This window comes from Corythoichthys intestinalis, chromosome 2, assembly GCF_030265065.1.
Source record: "Corythoichthys intestinalis isolate RoL2023-P3 chromosome 2, ASM3026506v1, whole genome shotgun sequence".
Classification (NCBI taxonomy): domain Eukaryota; kingdom Metazoa; phylum Chordata; class Actinopteri; order Syngnathiformes; family Syngnathidae; genus Corythoichthys; species Corythoichthys intestinalis.
Window position 1 is genome coordinate 64,487,457 of NC_080396.1, and position 19,422 is coordinate 64,506,878.

At 38.5% G+C, this 19,422-nt stretch overlaps 2 protein-coding genes across 2 annotated transcripts in view; one reads left to right on the plus strand and one right to left on the minus strand.

The window, feature by feature from the left end:
• mtor (mechanistic target of rapamycin kinase) overlaps positions 1–19,422 on the minus strand; it is a 133,577-nt gene that overhangs the window by 67,685 nt on the left and 46,470 nt on the right. The window lies entirely within an intron of this gene.
• Positions 12,952–15,524, plus strand: angptl7 (angiopoietin-like 7). Its single transcript, XM_057824286.1, has 5 exons — positions 12,952–13,390; positions 13,989–14,089; positions 14,194–14,388; positions 14,521–14,716; positions 14,822–15,524. The coding sequence occupies exons 1-5, from the start codon at positions 13,036–13,038 to the stop codon at positions 14,989–14,991; spliced, it is 1,017 nt and encodes a 338-aa protein (XP_057680269.1). The 5' UTR covers positions 12,952–13,035; the 3' UTR covers positions 14,992–15,524.

Consider the following 19,422-nt stretch of genomic DNA (forward strand, 5'->3'; position numbering starts at 1 on the left):
ATACCTAGGTACAATTTTCGAATGTTTAATCAGCCTACCATGCATGTTTATAGGATATTGAGGATACCGGAATAGCCGAAAAAAACCAACGCAGGCACGGGGAGAACATGCAAATTCCACAGGGACCCCTGATTTCAGAACTGTGACATGTAGGAGCTAACCACTCGGCCACCGTGTCGCTAAGATAACGACCTTGAATTATTAAAATGAGTACAAGTTATTGAATTAGCAAAATCTAATGAGCAAATACTTTTGAGATTATTTCCAATATTGTGGCAGCGTTTTGTAAAGGATGATTTTGGCGATTTTTTGACTTATTGATAGTGAGGACAAGCGGCATGGAAGATGAATGAATGAATGAACTTTGAATCGATAAAAGAGGCGTTTATAGAACATTTAATGAGGAAAATTTTTACGCAGTGAAATATCTTTGCGTATTATCTCGTAATCTCTCTGTGCAATCTCAGACTCATTTGCTATGGCAGGTCACAAATGTGTCGCCATAAATCCAAATTGAACACGTTGAACTCAACATCTGGAAACACTCCTTTGAAAGGCAACTCTACTGTATTTCCTTAATGGCAAAACCCATGAGTGGCCACAGCCAATATGTCTGCAAAATAAAGCGTTTGTGTCTGTAAAATAAAGCGTTTGATAAATGCTGATATGCAGTGGAGTTCCTGGGGATACCTGAGTATATTTGTGCTTTGAAACACAGTGGAGCTCAGAATAGGATAAAAAAATCATCAGGTGACCATTCCAAATGATATAAAGCTGTTTGTGAAAAATGAGTCTGTGACAGGTACAATTGATATGCAAACCAAGAAGTGACTTGAATAGAAACCAAATGTATTCCTTGCACATTCAGCCTTAAATGATCTTTCACCAGCATAGTTAATATGGAAGAACCATTTAGTGTTCCAGATTTTTTTTTAAATGCCAAGGGCAAAAGTATCTTTGAGAACATGTCACATTATTTGTACAACAGTAAAGTAAGTAACTCCACAACAACTGAGCAATCCTAATTTGCACCAATCAGCAACAAATTATAAACCTTCTAAGAGGAATAATACCACCTAATTTTCTTTTGTTGAGGAGAAAATTTTAAATAAATAAATAAATAAATAAACAACACTTAATTTTAAACTAGTTATTTGTTTGCTGATCGTGTTAATTCCGTAAATTACCTGAATAAACATCATGACATTGTAGTATAAAAATGAGATTATTATTATTATTTATTAAAAAAAAAAAAAAAAAAAAATGAGATTATCATATACGTAAAAATATTCAAAAAAAGAAGCGAGCAAAAAAAAAAAAAAAAGCTATCTTGGTGAAATAGAAAACAACAGGTTGCTGATATGATAGTTTTAACCTGAACTTCCTTGAATACATTTTTCTTGATCGCTGGCTACCCCATTTATCGTTTTAGAAATCTGCACACGTTTTTACGAGTTGATCAAATTTGATCTGTACTTTAACTCAGTCCTACAGGTTAATACAAAACCTTTGCAGTATGTTGTTTTGGGTCAAGATTGGATTTTTTAAAGTTTGGGTAATTAAAAACCAAGATTGATTTTTGCATACTCAAACTTGAAAATGGGTCAGTTTTGACCCGAACACCATACAAGAAGAAAAATGTTAGACGTATATTATATTTCCTATATGTATACACAAACAAGGACTAAACATCGGATATGGGCATCTTTGGCAGCTCTTGAAATGATTTTTGCAGACATTTGTTACTTTTAGACATGCTTTGTCCTAGTTTCCTGCCATAGGGCTCCACCAGAAACGCCATAATGAAGTCCTTCATTCCACTTTTCTTATCGCTGAAGTTAGTTGTGCACAAACTCTATTGATACTGGATGCATAGTCTTTTGCAAGCAAGGCTCTTGAAACATTGACTAGGCCTGTTATGGTACGCGTATAATTATTTTTAAAAAATAATCGACTTTGACAATTTGGCACCAAACGAACAGAACAACTGGTTATCCATGCCGTGCAAACATAAGCAGGTAAGGTATGATAAAGTTGCCCAGATGTGCATTTCATAAGAGGAGACAACTGTGAATAAGTCCTTTCTCCTACGAACCCAAGAGATTTAATTTCCCCACAGTGAAAGCCATCTGGCTGCCAGCTTACGGGACGATGCAGTTTACGCAGATACAGTACTTCCATAAAACATGGCCCGGACAATCTCTCCATCATTGCTAATAGCAAGCACAGAAACTTAAGACAACAGTAAAGCTTCAAATGACATATAAGTCGCAAACAAATCGGCTCTTAGACTTCTGTGAAGTGAAAAATAAGAAATGGCTGCTCAATGACAGCTGGCCCCCTACTTTTTTTTTTGTTTTTTTAAACTGCACAATTTGTCAATATGTGTAGTGTTGTCTCCGTCTGCACTGTGCAAAGAAGGGAAGAATGGCAGTTTTTTTTTTTTTAACAGCACACAGAGGAGGGAGTGAGATTCATGAGAAGGAAGCAAGGGGCCAGTAAGAAATACTACTGTAAAAAAAATCCTACAAATCGTTATTAATGTCTGCCACATTTGTTTTTAAATACCTGAATACTGTATATAAAATGAGGCACCCAAATTGCAACAAAGAGAGCACCAACTCCAATGGCTTGCTTGACCATCACATGCCCATCATGTTATGTTTATAGAAAACCCCCATCTAAAATGGCTCGCGAGTGATGACTCCAGTCCTCATTACCTCCCTAGCCCCGGTCATCATAAAACAGACCGCTTTCTCCGAGTATTTGCTTACAATACAATACATTTTTTGCATTATTTCACACGAGCAGTATGGCCCGGCGTTACTCGGGTGAAAAAGTGAAAATTGGCATTTTCTATGCATATTTTTTTAGTTTCAAAATTCTCCGCACTAAATGGAGGCCTACAGAGATCAAACCTATCTAATAACACTTCCAGACACATAAAGTACAATTGTGTAAAATTTTGTCAAAATCCACCTAGCCATTTCGGCGTCGATAAAACACAAACAGCCACACAGACAAACTTGCCTTTATGGAGATTATAAACTATCAAGCCGAAATGATTCCCTTAGTAATATTACAGAATATTGTACATTTGTTTTTAAATCCAGTGTCTTCCTCTGAGGTACTCAAAGCCACAACATATCGTCACAGCACATTTAAATCTGTACATGAAACCGTAAAGTTTGAAAGTCAACTGCGACATTGCTGTCACAAGAGACGTGTCTTTTGTCCAAAAGATGACGCTGTCGCCTCCACAATCAGAGATTTTTCTATGCTAATTTTAGGAGTTTCTAATTTTCCATTCTAAATGGATGCCTACAGAGATCAAACCCATCTATGAACACTCCAAGCAACAAAATAAACTGTAAAATTTTGTCCGAATCCGCCCAGCCATTTCGTCCATAGAGAACACACACACACATACCCCCCCCCCCACACACACACACACATGCAAAGTTGACTGATATATAAGTATACATATAGATGATTGTAGGTAACAAATGTAAGCAACAAATGAGGAGTTGATTGAGAGCTGGCTTTTCAGTAAGCAGAGGAGAAATAGATTGACTTTTCATCAGTAAAAGTGCCTCTCGTTTAGGTAGAAAATCATAATGAAGCTTGAAAGTTCTTTGCTTTCAAGCTTGAAAGCAAAGAACATTTCTTAAAGCCAGAGGTGAGGCCTTCCGTAATAAAAGCCAAGAGTTGAACCTCTGCCATTTCCAAAACTAAAATAATTACTTATTACGTATATTTTTAAAATACTGTATGAAGCTGTGTGCAAAATCAAATTACTTATACAATGAATTCATTCAAGCTATTGGCAAGATAAGATGAAAATTGATACAAACTCAATTTGGGAGCAGGACAATCTGTTGATTTTAGAATGTAAAAAAAATAAAAATAAAGAAACATGAGAGATCATTACATTAAAAACTCCATATCGACACACAGTATATATTGGTCTAAGGTAGTTTTTGAATGGCACATAATATGTATTGTCCTTTCGATTACAAAAACAGATCCTTGCTTCATTTTTGTTCCTTAAATATCAATCGGGAAACGTGTTGTGCAGTCAACTTTTTAAGGTAAGGTAGGTAAGGTAAATTAAGCTATCATAAACATCCTGGCATTCCACAATTAATGCAAGAATTGTAACTTTAAATTTTTAGATTGTCACCGATACTTTGAATTATCATTCAGTTGTATATGAATGAATACTCCAACGATAGGCACTTGATCAACCGTGACTATAAATGGAAGAACATAGGAGAACTCCCTCATCTACTAATTGTAAATACCTTTGCAAAGTAGGCAGAGTGGAATACTGCTAGACGTAATCTAATTGGAAAGAAATCCACTTGATCCAGGATATGAGAAAAGCCAAATACAGACCTAAAACCTTGATGTAATAGATAATATTTTGAAAAGGGGACTGGCAATGTGCAGTTCAGAAATTGATACAGGTCAATGAAATGTGCAGGTATTTCCATAAAAATATGATAGATTAAATGTGGATCACAGATCGGAAATGTTGATGATCACAAAGGGCACGTCTATTTGTTCATCCCCAATTGCAAACTGAATATTAACCGGACAGCACCTTTTGAGCTATTTGAACATTTATCATGAAAGGCAAAAATACAACAACACTAGCCAATTGATGAGACTTCTACGTCTAATTCACTTTGAGGATATGAAGCAGAAATTACAGTACATCTTGACATAACCAACACTATCCTACATACACTTTTCTGCTCATACAGTTACAATTGAATTGAACCATTCAGGGATGCTGCTGTTATACTACCTTATGTGTCATGACACTCGCCTGTTAGAGAGTTTTGATATTCGTCACTTTGACCATTCTTTAGCTGCCCCTGCATTTTTTGACACAGGCAAATTCCAAAATGTGTGAATCCTGCACATCAGTACAAACATTAAATTACTTTTCTTTGTAGTGCATTCAACTGAACATAGGTTAAAAAGAACTTGAAAATCATTGCTTTATGTTTTCATTTGCGTTTTATACAATGAACCAAGTTTACTGGATGGGGGGGGGGGGGGGGGGGGGGGTTGTAAAAGCACTTTTTTCAGTTTGCTTGTGGATATATTACAATTCTTTGTCAGGCAATGAAGCCCAAAATACTCTAACAACCAGAAACTATGACTATTGACTATTTAAATAAAGTAAAATATAAATAAACACTAGATTAAAAAAAAAAAAGAAAATAAATCAATAGTTTTTTTTTCACAGTTGAGACGGGCAGAAAATCTAAAATTGAAAGCCGCTTAGAAAGAATGTGACAGAGGCTTCACACAGCAGGTGTATCTGGTCAGGTCATACCTTCTAACAGATCCTTAGCATACACTGCTTAATGCACCATCTGGTAAAGACATTGAAACCCTGGCAATATTTCAGCCCCAATAATGCTAGCACTCACTGCCGCTTTGTTTTTGAGTTCTGTGAACACATACTGCCACGACCACTGTTTGCCATTTTAATTCATGGACGGTTATTAGCTCCTTGATAGTGTCAAAAAGTCAACATAAATTATGCCGTTTGACAACCGACCACCTCATTACACAAAAGACATACAGGTTTTCCTCTATGAAATACAAAAGCTGCATTCAGATATAATATAGCGCAACATTACCTAGTGCAACATTACCGTGCGATGTGACCCGCATTCTACTCGGATCGTGGCTTTCAGACAAAGCCGAGACCTGGAACTTACGGTTGCTTTAGGACATGAAGCGTGCCAGTGTAGAATGTGCATGAAGTCATGCTCATTTACTTATTTAGCTTCTGGTGAAGAAACCGTTATTTTACATGTACTGATCATCCCACTTCTTATCCCTCTCGTTACTAGGGATATCCAACTCTTCTTTGGTAAAAAAAATAGTCATATCACAATTGTAACATTATTTCCAAATAAGTAGCAAAAATATTCATTCCTGTTTCTGCGTAATTATCACTTTGGCTTTTTTTTTTTTTTAAACCACTTTTCTTTCCATCCCCTAAACCATATTTAATGATTAATTTAATGAATAAACAACATAAAATAAACAACCACAAGACGAGTCCACCAAATTCCCATGTGACACACTAAAACTGACAACTGACTGGAATGATAGTGTTCAGTACTCTATAATCCAAGGACAATAGTTGCTAAGGGGGATTTAGCCCTTTGACAACCACTGAACTGTCCAAATATTTTTTTAATCAATCAAACACATTCTACTAAATATGTAGAATAGATTTAGTTCTTTTTAACACAGGAAACTGAATTAGGTTTCTCTTGGTCTTTTGTTTGGTTACCCTAATCATGTTAGGCTTACAGCTGGAGAAACTATTGAAACACTATCACCAAGTGGGAGACCAGAGCAGACCGTTTCCTGCACTTGTCACCTTCATGTTAAGAGGTCAACAGAACAAAGTGTCTCTAGTGCCCCCGTCCCTAAAAAACTGGAAGTGACCTCATTGGAATGCTGTTAGCGTGTGAACAAAGAAGTCTGGACTTGCCTGCATACTAACAATTTTCTTAATAGGGTTACTGTAGAAACATTCCCTAATTTATGTTCAACATGTAAAATAAGGTGGTACCGAAATATTACACTATGGCAAAGAAATTTGTCAATGAATTAATTTGTTATCAAACCAACTGATAGCTGACCCTCATCATGGAACACAAAGATTTTGGGCACTCACGTAGATCCTGTCACAACATTTCTCTTGAAACCATATCACACTAAACAAAAATGTTTCGATTCAAACCATCTGTATCACTCTTGAGAATTGAGACCAATCAATGTTCTCTCCCCAGTGGATATTTGTCTTAGCTACTGGTTGGGAGGGTGGCAAACTATTAGCTGATGGAGTGTCTTGCATTTGCTGTATAACAGATACCACCTGGCAGTCATCACTAGCTAAAGCCACCAGGACACTTGAAGGTCTGCCAAGACATGAAGTCACCCAGTGAGCTGCACAATGCCCCCACTGTATTCATGGAAAATAGTATAATAGTGTTAGATTTTATTTAAAGAATCTAAAGTCAATGATTTGTTTCTAATACAAAATGAAAATAGAAACTTCAATTCCCCAAAAACATATGTAAAAACAATAATGTAAAAAATAAATAAAACTGAATTCAATAATTTGAACCTTTATTCATGTGAATATTCTACCAAGACAATGTATTTATTTTTTCCTACTGGTAAACTTAATTGTCAGTCAATCTCTCAGTCAAAAAGGTTCCCAACCTCTAGTCAATATAGTTTTTAAAAAATTCTTAATTTTGCTCATCCATATATACTCTATTATCACGGACTACACTAAAGGCACGATTGGTGTTTAAATTTTCATATCTACTGGCAACTTTATGGAAAGAGGCCAACCTCAAATTCCAAACTCAAGTTTAATGAAAACCATATTGCTAAAATATTATGTTTAGCTTTTATATCCATGCAATATTGATACAACTAACCCATAGTTGGTCACAGGGAGCTGGAATCAAGTCTAGCTGATATTAAACATGAGGTGGGTGTACACCACAGAGCGTCTGCCCGTCAACTGAAGCTTGACATGATGCATCATAATAAAGATACATGTATGAGCAAGTGATAATAATTGGTATATTGAGCAAGCAATGCTTATAAATGAAATTAATTCAAAGGACTTGAATAGGTTAGGTAAAAAAAATGGTTATAGATAATAATCATTATGTAACTCAACAGTTTGAGAAAAGAATCCCCTGTTCCTTCTTTCACCCCATGTAATTGAACCCATGAGTGTTCTGCTGACAGTTTAGCCTCAGTGGTCACTGCTTAATATAAAAACATATTTTGGTAATGTATAGTGGCAGAAAGGCCTCCAGTGAGCATTTTGTTACTACAGTGTTATGTCAGCCACCATGTTAGGATAAATGTAACTAGCTCGACAGGTGGTCCAAAGTGTCCCCGCTGAGGGCAAAAGAAATCTGGTAATCGTACGTAGAGTGCTTTTGGTGAGTATACCGTGTAACCTCTAATGAAAAGAATTAGAGGGTGTGTATGTTTAAGTGTGCTGTTTCTAAGGAAAAACAGTGTGCTTGTAAACATACAAAAACAACATCCAGCTGGATCTTTCTGTGCTAGCGCTGAATGAAAGAGTCCAGGGCAAGTAAAGAGGAAAGTTATGCCATTGGGATGCATTAGTGGCAAGTGAGATGTGACTCAGACTAGTTAGGCAAATGAGAAAATGCAGGAAGGCAAATTAACCACATTTTTCCACAAAGAGAGACTGACGCACATTAGTGACTTAGGCTATAGGATTCAAAAGGTTAATGACCAACTATTATCACTTCACAAGTTGTCCCTATAATACGTAATTCAAGGACAGTGACGATGTTAAATGACAAAAACTTATTTAAACTTAAAAAACTGGAAATTTGATTTCTATTTAGGCAACGCCAACATATCTGACATATATTATCATGGTAAACTTAATTTTTCTGTATGAGCTTCTCACAATTTTGTGCGCCGCATTTAAATAATCTGATCATTGGTGATATCAATTATTATGCTCGTATTAATAATAAGAGTGTGTGTATCCTGCCGGCAAGATGAGAAAGTGAAAAAACATGTTAAAAAAAAATTCAAATCACCTGGCTCCTACTGGATAAACTGGAACCCACAGACAACAATAAGTCTACAATTAATTAATGTGCCGTATATCCCGCACTATAAGACGCAACTGAAAGCCATAAATTTTCTGAAAAGATGACAATCTGCTTTATAATCTAATGTGTCTTATATAGGGATCAATATTGGTTTATCATGGAATGAGTTTCACTTCAGTTCATCTAGTGAATGCATAACATAACCCCAACCATTACTACTACTACTACTACTACTACTACTACTACTACTGCGCCTTATAATCAATGCGCCCTATATTTTAAAGCAGTTTTAAAATGGGTCATTTATTGAGGGTGCGCCGTATACTCCTATGCGCCTTGTAGTGCGGAAAATACAGTAATTAATCAGGCCTGCGACAAAAAAAAAAAAAAAAAAAAAAAAAGAGAAATTGAGCTCCAAGGATCGATGTGAATACATCATCATCATCATGAACTTATCAAATGTCATTGTGATATAACCATGAACAATGGAGGAGGAGCAAATTAAATTCTAGGACACTATACAAATTGTGAACAAAAGCTGGTCAAATGTAAAAACTGAGAAAATCTCATTTTAAGGGAAAATGTTGATTTTAAATTTCATACTCTCAACAAATCTCAAAAAAGTTGGGACAAGGCCATTTTCACTACGTTTAGGCATCACCTATTCTTCTTACAACAGTCTGCAAACATCTGGAGACCATGGAGATATGTTTCTCAGGTTTAGAAATAAGAATGCTGTCCCATTCATGTCTAATACAAGCCTAAGCCTAATACAAGTCTAAGACTGTTCAACTGTCGTGGACATTCTTTGTCACACATTGCACTTCATGATGTGCCAAATGTTCGCTTTAGGTAAAAGCTCTGGACTGCAGGCTGGCTATTTCAATAACTGGATCCTTTTTCTACGCGACCATGGTGGTGTAATGTATACTTCAAGTGATCTGGCATTATCATAATGAAAATGCAACATCTTCTGTGAAAGAGACTACTTCTGGGTGAGAGCATATATTGGTTTACAACCCGAATTTACCTATCTGCATTGATGACGCCTTTCCAGTTGTGCAAGTTGCCCATGCCACACACACTGACGCAACCCATACCATCACAGATGCAGACTGCTGAACTGAGCACTGATAACAACTTGGGTTGTACTTGTCCTCTTTAGTCTGGATGACATGGCGTCGTAGTTTTCCACAAATAACCTCGAATCTTGATTCGTCTGACCACAGAACAGTTTTCCACTTTTCCACACTCCATTTTAAATAACCCTTTGGCCAAGAGAAAAAACCTGCACTTCTGGTTCTGGGTTCTGTTTAGAAAGGGCTGCTTCTTCGAACTGTAGAGTTACAGCTCGTAACGGCGAATGACATCGTGTAGAGTGTTCAGTGACAATAGTTTCTGGAAGTATTGTTGAGCCTATTCTGTGGTTTCCTTTACAGTAACATTCACATAGGTGATGTATTGCCTTTTAAAGTGCCTGTGACACGAAAAAGCATGTTTATTTCATAATACATGCGGTATTTTATGCCCCTGAATGATATGGGCCGCTTGGATGTGTGTGGAAGCGATCGCTATTTTTATTTAGTTTTTTGAATCCCGCGCCATGCAAATGAGTGACTTCCGGCTTCGGTCTTGCATTGAGGAGAAGGGCACTGTGACGTGTACGGTAGAAGACGTCCTCTTCACGCTCCAGTGTACTGTTGTGTATGAGGACAAAGGATTCAGCTGATTTTGCGGATTAATACGTTTATTTTTTCGCATCACGCCAGCCAAACGGCTGCAGAAAAATCATTCTGTACGAGGGAGAGCCGTATGCGCCTTTTTGGAGTTTCAAAAGATTCCCATTCACCGTGGATATTAGAGGTGTGCAAAATTTCCGATTCTTAGATTATTCGCGATTCGGCCGTGGAAGATTCGAGAACGATTCACAAACATCCAAATTCCGATTATTGAAATATGCCAAGTAAAGCGGAAGTACAACACACTCAGCGCGCCGCGCGGTCAATGAGCAACGGAGCGAGAGTAGCTAAACATCATGCTTCTCATTACCCGGCCCCTCGGGTAATGCCAATGCTCAACTCACGGCTCTAGCTCAACTCATGCCACGAGATAAAAAAACACAACAACATACCTGACTGCTGCTGAAAAGCTGCTACAAAGTACGTCATCCACATTACGGTAGATATCATTTATATAGGACTAGGTGCACTACGGTAGCGGTAGCGTTAGCAGCACATCTACAAAAAGCTAGATGCGGACGTAGTAAACGGCCGCCATCTTAAAGCAGTACACTTCCCTGCAAGGCTGTTGTAGCGAACCTTCCAAGCAAACCTAATTAACTTTTTATCTAAAATACTCCTAAATCGGTAAAATATTGACTTGAATCTATCTTTAAAATAGTTTTAAAACTTTCACATGTCGAAAGTAGACATAAGGGAAATAATGGATTAACGGGAGCACTGGGAGGCACATTTATGATATTGCGCCACTATCTTTCTGCGCATCATTAGCTTGGCTTCTGAGCTACACTGCCACCCGGAGAAGCTACTGCCACTCTAATAAGCTCTTTTTACTGTCATGTTGCCAACGGATTAGAGGCAATTGGTCTTTCAGCAGTTGGCTATAGGTGCACTTGACTTTTCCAGTCTCTTCAGCCTAGTTCAGACTAGCAGCCAAAATCTGATTTTTAGCCGATCCACATTGAAACTGGATGGCTCTTTTTTTAGCCTGAACAGTCACAAAGCACACAAATCTGTTTTTTAGCGAGACGGATTGGAAACCACATACAGGAGGTAGTTTCATATCAGATACAGACAAAATGCTTCTGAAGTCTGAACAGCCATGTGGGTTTAGACTTTCCGTGACTTCACCTGATGCTAGATGACAACTTAGTTGCCACAGTAACCTGTCAGGTCAATAATGTGACCCAGTCTGAACAGGTCCAGATCTGATTTAGACATTGGCTAAAAATAGTGTAAACAATCAGCCCTAAAAATCAGATCTGAACGCAGCCTTAGGTTGAGACCATGAAATTTAAAATCAACGCATTTTTCCCAAAAACGATATTTAAGTATACAGTATCTTTTCATGGGACAACACTGACAAAATGACACTTTGACATAATGAAAAGTAGTCCGTGTGCAGCTAATATAATAGTTAATTTATTTTCCCCTCAGAATAACTCAAAATATAGCCATTAATATCTAAACCCCTGGTAACAAAAGTGAGTACACCCCTTTGAAAAAACGCACATCCCTAAATGTCCAAATTGAGTACTGCTTGTCATTTTCCCTCCAAAATGTCATGTGACTCGTTACAGGAGTGCTGTCAGCATTGCTGCAGATATTTAAGAGATGGGGTGGTCAGCCTGTTAGTGCTCAGACCATACGCCACACTCTACATCAAATTGGTGTGTATGGCTGTCACTCCAGGAGGAAGCCTCTTCTGAAGACGGTACACAAAAAAGCCCACCCGTCTCATCAGACCATAGGACATGGTTCCAGTAATCCATGTGCTTTGTTGACATGTCTTCAGCAAACAGTTTGTGGGCTTTCTTGTGTACCATCTTCAGCAGTACTCAATTTGGACATTTAGGGATGTACGTAGTTTCTAAGGGGTGTATTCACTTTTGTTGCCAGGGGTTTGGATATTAATGGCTATATTTTTAGTTGTTTTGAGAGGAAAATAAATTAACTGTATTATACAAGCTGCACACAGACTACTTTTCGTTGTGTCAGAATCATTTTGTCAGTGTTGTCCCATAAAAGATATAGATATCTGCAGAAATGCGAGGGGTGTACTCACATTTGTTATACACTGTATAAAAAATCTGCAGAGGTAACAGAGAACAGAAAAACAACAAAACAAGAACAAAAACAATGCAAAGAAGTGATTAAACCATCTGCAAGATTTGGTATATCCTAATTATTAAAAGTAAACTACAGAAATAAAAAAGTTGACTTCATTCTCCAAAATGGACTTGAAACTTAAGGCAGCAGCTTTGAGGTTTTTCTACATCTGCGGCTCTTTTTCTTTCTTTTTTTTTTTTTTTTTTTACTGGAGATTTTTAAAAATAATAATAATAAAGTTACATTCCAGGAGCCAAGCAACAAGCAGCACACAAGTATGGCCTCTGTGGAATAAGTGAAAGTAAATTGGAAGAAAAGGTAGAGGGGCTGGGATGAGAAAGGACTTAAACCCAGAGGGTTGAGCAATAGAAGAAAAGGGGAGGGTTCAATTGCAAATACTTAAGATGCTCTGGGAGAGGAGATCTTCATTGAGGAAACCAGCGAGAGCAGCCGTTCAAAGAAGAGCTACTGAACCACCACAACTTGGCTGATTACATTAGGTCCTGAGGGTAATCTGTCAAAAAATGTCAAAAGTCAATCTCAGCATTGTGGCAATCACCATTCTTCTGGTGGTGGGGACACTGGCACAGAATCCTAAGAAACCACTGAAACAACCAAAGCCATCCAAGGCTCAGTGCTGCGATGAGGTGCGCTCTCTCAAGGTTCAAGTGGCCAATTTGACCAGTCTCCTGGGGGAGCTGAGTCGCAAGCAGGAGGTAGACTTTATGAATGTAGTGAAGCAGATCATGGACCTGGACAAGCAGAACCGACAGCAGGAAGCCAGGGTAACTGAGGCCGAGAGCAAGTACTCCGAAATTAACAACCGTGTGGAGATCATGCAGCTTCAGACTGTTCAATCAGCTCCTCAGACAACATCAGGTAAGCATCAATGGTTTCTCAGTTAAAATTATCTTTATTCATATTATTTTGGTTAAATCAATAATCACTATATTTTAAGACCAAATCTTTAATCTGGAACTGGAAGTCCAGTCTAGCGGACTGTCTAACCTTATTTTAAGGCAATATTATTTCAGCTTAACGACAACACTAATCAGAGCTGTCTGCCAAAGCCTAGTAATCCAGGCATGACAATGTTTATTATTTCAGTACCTTGACTGTGTGGTCTGACAGGGTCATGCCTATGTTGACGAGAGCGGGAAAACTGGATAACATGGGCAAAATAGACAGGATATCAGAGCGGGAAGGGACTTGGATATAGATTGATACAGACATACTGTAGATTTAATTGTGAATTTTAATTAATAGAATTAAAAATACGTTAAAACTTTTAATCACAGAAGTTCATTCCAAATTCTTTTAAACTTTTTAGGACAAAAGAAACAATCCTGTTCAAAGATAAGACGGGGGAAAAAAACATCAGATGCATATTTAGTGTTTGATCAATTCAGGGTGAATGGCAAATTCGGACAGTTAATGATTTAAAATTCTAAAATGACAACATTCTTTCCCCAAATAGATGCCATATATGACTGTGCATCACTCTACAGCAAGAACTACAAGATCTCTGGCGAGTATAAACTTCCAAAAGATGAGTTCCTAGGAACACCTGAGCTTAATGTAAGTAATGTTGAAGTCCTCTCTGTATTTTGTGCATTATGTCAATTTTGATAAAGAATAATGATCCTTTGGATTTTTACACTACATTTTGGAAATGCCGTTAGGTGTTCTGTGATATGAAGACAAATGGGGGTGGCTGGACTCTAATCCAGAGGCGTAAAATTGGCCTGACGTCATTTAACCGTGACTGGAAGCAGTACAAAAGCGGATTTGGATCCATCCGTGGAGACTTCTGGCTTGGCAATGACCACATATTTCGTCTAACAAGGCAGCCCAGTGTGCTAAGGATTGAGATGGAGGTAGGTTCAGCTAAAGACAGCACTAGGTATATTCAAGAAAAGGAAAAAAAATACATAAACCATGCATAAAACGTTTTAATAACCAACAGCGCACAACAGGTAACACAGTGCCATTAAATGTTTAAAATGCAGGACTGGGAAGGAGAGACTCGTTATGCTGAGTATGGGTTTTTCACTGTGGCCAATGAGCTCAACAGCTTCAGGCTCTTCCTTGCCAAATACCGTGGGAATGCTGGAGATTCCCTGCGCTACCATAACAACACCAACTTCAGCACCCTTAACAAAGACAATGACAAATGTGTAGATGACTGTGCTTCATTACGCAAAGGTAATTCCTGCAACTAACAATGGAGCAATGACTCTTTAAAGAAGAATGTCAAAAAACTCATATTAATGTTTAATTAATTGTCTCATCTCAATCATCTCCTTATAGGTGGTTACTGGTACAATTGCTGCACCGACTCAAACTTGAATGGAGTTTTTTACCGCTATGGTGAGCACATGAAGAGCACAGATGGGATCACTTGGTACGGATGGCACGGTCCCAACTATTCCCTCAAAAAAGTAGAGATGAAGGTCCGGCCTGTAAATTTCCAGCCATAAGTTTTACAGCTGTACATCCTGGATTGACATCACACAAGCGTTCCCTTATACAAGATAGACCAAATGATGGCTTGCCCTCAGCTGCCAAAGGAGGGCAATTTGTCTGTGGCCTGATTAGGTTTGAATCAGTTGAATGTTACGCTGGTATTCGGTGTGATTGTAAATTGTAGTTGTGTGTAGTGTATTTATCAATAAAATATTGTATTTTCTAAAATCTTATATAGTTTTTTTTTTATCACTGTACCACACGTGGCTGGATTATGACTCATTTATAGGACTTGCAAAATAAAGAAAGTGCCCTCCCCACTCTTATTCAGTACCATTAATGGAGATTACCAAAGATGCATTATAGCAAGATAAATACAATCTATTTCCTTTATGAGTAAAACTTAATTTCAATATTATAATTTTAGCTATGGGACCAATAATATTGAAATTAGGCTGCACTTTTTTGAGAGGGTGGGGGGCTGCTGATGTATGAAACTTCTCATTTTTAAAAAGTGCGCAGAGCTGTATGTATGCAGTTTACATGTGAAAGACAATAAACATTTTATTTAAAAGAAATGGCTAACACATCTGACAATTACCATAACTTCAGTACATCAGTGGCTGCTCTAAAACGTGACTAACCCAATGCATACCACAGTATTTCTCATCATTCATCTCAAACCTATTTGCTTTGAGTCTCTGACCTCTGACACTGACCTCTGGTTACCTCCAGACATATGGCTCTAAGGCTGCTATCACACCAATGAAGACCACACACAAACCACAAACACACTCTAATCGACCATGGCATTAGGAAAATGCCTAGCTAGCTTCATAGTCTTTAAATGTGCTATGATTTAATCAAAGAGTTCATAAATGCAAAGACATATTTGTAACAAGTACTCCAAAAAGAAGCCCCATTCTCTCTGGGTTCTGTGGTAGACCTCTTCAGATTTTTTCATTTTACAAGGTGTCACATGAAGTCACAATAAACATCTAATTATGGCTGTAATAGAATATCTTCCCTTTTGGAAGAAATTGCCAGCGGAATAAAGTCCACCTAAAGACCTTTGGAATGTGGCGGAAGCTCACTAATCCAAGTCCATAAACCTAATCAAACTGGTGGAATCGACAGAAAAAACATTGTGGAAAATATTAATAATGTGAGCATTTACTGAGCAAAGTCTCATAAACATTTATATAAAAATATTGGCTACTTTCTCATTGTATGAACTTGGAGGCCGTCATTTTATTGACCAGCCTGCCAAAACACTGCAGTGACATCACAAAAGGAGCCACCAGGCTAACATCCACACCCCACACCCCAAACGTGCGCGATGAAAGACTTGCATGTCTGCACAAGAGACTAGACAGGGTCAAAAATGTTGGTAATGGGCTGCAGCTGTTAGACAAAGTGGAAACAGTGTTGTGGTTATCTGTCAGTGTTCTTGACTTGTGGTACTCAGTAATTTGTAGTTTTGTGTTTCTGTCAGTACTTGCACATGTGAGCAAAGATGTATCAAGAAGATTAGCATTCTTAATTAAATGCTGCTTGCTTCTTTACGCCATAGTAATTTTAATTGTGAGGTAATGATGGCCATGTAGTGTCCAAGGTCTAAGGTTGAGCACAATGTGTCTTTACTGTAGCTGTGTTCCAATTTAGGGTCCGCACCCTCTGTCGGCCACATCCTCTGCAGTTGACACAAGACCCTGGGGGAGACAGCCGACAGAGAACTTGCCTCCACAGTAACCAAATGGGACATTAAAGTCTTTGGGATATTTCCTGGTTGCATCTCCACCATTCGGCTTTAGTTTTTTACTGCTTTACAGTCAGTAGAAAGGAAATACTATTTATTAGACCAATTAGAACCTCTGAACATTCAATATATAAAGTTGGGTTTTGTATAGGATCAAGCTAACCATTACTCAGCATGAATAAGTGTGTAGCCACACATTTGAATTTGAATTTTGAGGTTTTTATTCGACATTTGGCATTAACTGTTCAAGTGAGTAAAAACCATAGAATAAAAACGTATCTAAAATTTAATTACATAAATGTTGTGTCGACAGTAGATGCCACCATTTAAACTGCCTTCTTGCAGCCGTAGCAGCAGCATGCAAATTATACTGGGATAGGGATACCTGTGAAGCATCGTATCCTCCAAATCATCTCAAAATGGGATGCATTTGGAGTGCAAATTTGGAACATCCTTCAAATGCGAATGAATTGGGACAGGTATTGGCACGAGCTTATTATGTAACTGGCCTTCAAATGCAGACCTCGCAGGTTGCAGACCCTAAACTACTACCGTACTTATTATTGGCAGAAATCCAATAATGGAACACAGCTCAGGTTTTAATCTGAGGGACGTTCCTCCCAATCACGCCCTTCCAGATTTCACGGTAATTGCCCATGTGAGCATTTAGGTCCCCAAAGCAGACCCAGAGAGTCCCAGGGAATAATACAGTGTATCACAAAAGTGAGTACACCCCTCGCATTTCTGCAGATATTTAAGTATATCTTTTCATGGGACAACACTGACAAAATTACACTTTGACACAATGAAAAGTAGTCTGTGTGCAGCTTATATAATAGAGTTAATTTATTTTCCCCTTAAAATAACTCAAAGTATAGCCATTAATATCTAAACCCCTGGCAACTAAAGTGAGTACACCCCTTTGAAAAAACGCACATCCCTAAATGTCCAAATTGAGTACTGCTTGTACTCGTACTTTACGCCACACTCTACATCAAATTGGTGTGCATGCCTGTCACCCCAGGAGGACGCCTCTTCTGAAGACGGTACACAAGAAAGCCCGCAAACAGTTTGCTGAAGACGACAAAGCACATGGATTACTGGAACCATGTCCTATGGTCTGATGAGACGGGCGGGCTTTCTTGTGTACCGTCTTACTATCATACTAACAGGCTGACCCCCCACCTCTTCAATCTCTGCAGCAATGCAGATAGCACGCCTGTAATGAGTCACATGACATTTTGGAGGGAAAATGACAAGCAGTACTCAATTTGGACATTTAGGGACGTACATACAGTAGTTCCGATGCGGTGTACTTACTTTTGTTGCCAGGGGTTTAGGTATTAATGGCTATATTTTGAGTTATTTTGAGGGGAAAATAAATTAACTCTATTATGTAAGCTGCACACAGACTACTTTTCATTGTGTCAAAGTGTCGTTTTGTCAGTGCTGTCCCATGAAAAGATATACTTAAATATCTGCAGAAATGCGAGGGGTGTACTCGCTAATGTGATACACTGTATGTATGCCCATATGTGCTCAGCATCTCTCACCATAGAAAACTCCAGAATAGAATAGTGTCCAAACTCACTCAAGATGAGTGATACCACAGCCTAAGGTATTAAGGACTAGGAGGTGAGCCTGACTATGTCTAGTCAGAACTTCTGAACCTCACGCATCAGCTTGGGCTCCTTCCCTTGCAGAAAGGTGACACTTCACATACAAAGAGCCAACTTCTGTAGCTGGGGATTACACTGTCAAAATTCCTGCATTCAGCCACCACCTAGATCTTTCTCCCCCTTCACTCCATTGGCCCCTCACAAAGGCAGTGAGCCCATGGAAAAGACTAGACCATCTAACATTAATTTCCTGAGAAAATAAGTGTGGTGCTTTCTATGTTGAGACAACTTTATGTGTGCACTGTGCACATTTACAAATCCCATTTACAATCATTCAGTCGTGTTTTAACAAATATGTTGAACTCATTCAGCATCATGAAGAGAGGTACTGTTTTAGATGCACTATAATCAGGGGTGCACATAAGTGGTCCGCATGCGCGCATGCGTACCGGACGTAGACAAACGTGCTGGCCCTCAACGACTTCCATAGCTTTTGCGTACCGATGGCTGACCACCGTATTTGCGGCGGACACGAGAAAATAACTTCTCAAAATGTCAAAGGGGCAGGCCACACTGAGTAATTACTTCCGTGTTCCCCCACCCCCGTCAAAAGACAGACAGACGACAGAGACGTCACCGGAGCTACTGAAAAAAAGGACTTTTGCTGAAAAGTAGGAGGTACCATGGCTAGAAGCAAATGATGCTCGCACGGAAATGCGGTACAAAATGTGCTGTGAGAATCCCAATGTCGCCGATAAGAGCAGCGCATTTTATGTAGGGTCAAAGAATTTCAGCCATCCAAACTTTGAAAAGCACGAAAAAAACAGAGAGTATGTGGCAATTAAGCAAACTATCGATGTCAAACAGGACCCCGCTCGCCCTATGGACAAGTGGCGGAATAAAGGTAATGAACAGCGACATGCACTGACAAACGTGTTTTTGCTCGCATTTTACAAAGCTAAACATGCACGTTCAATAAGGTCTTATGAGGAGGACATCCTACTTTTAAAAAGGGTTGGAGTTAATGTGGGAGCCGCATAATGCCCTTTATTTTGAATTGGTGCTTT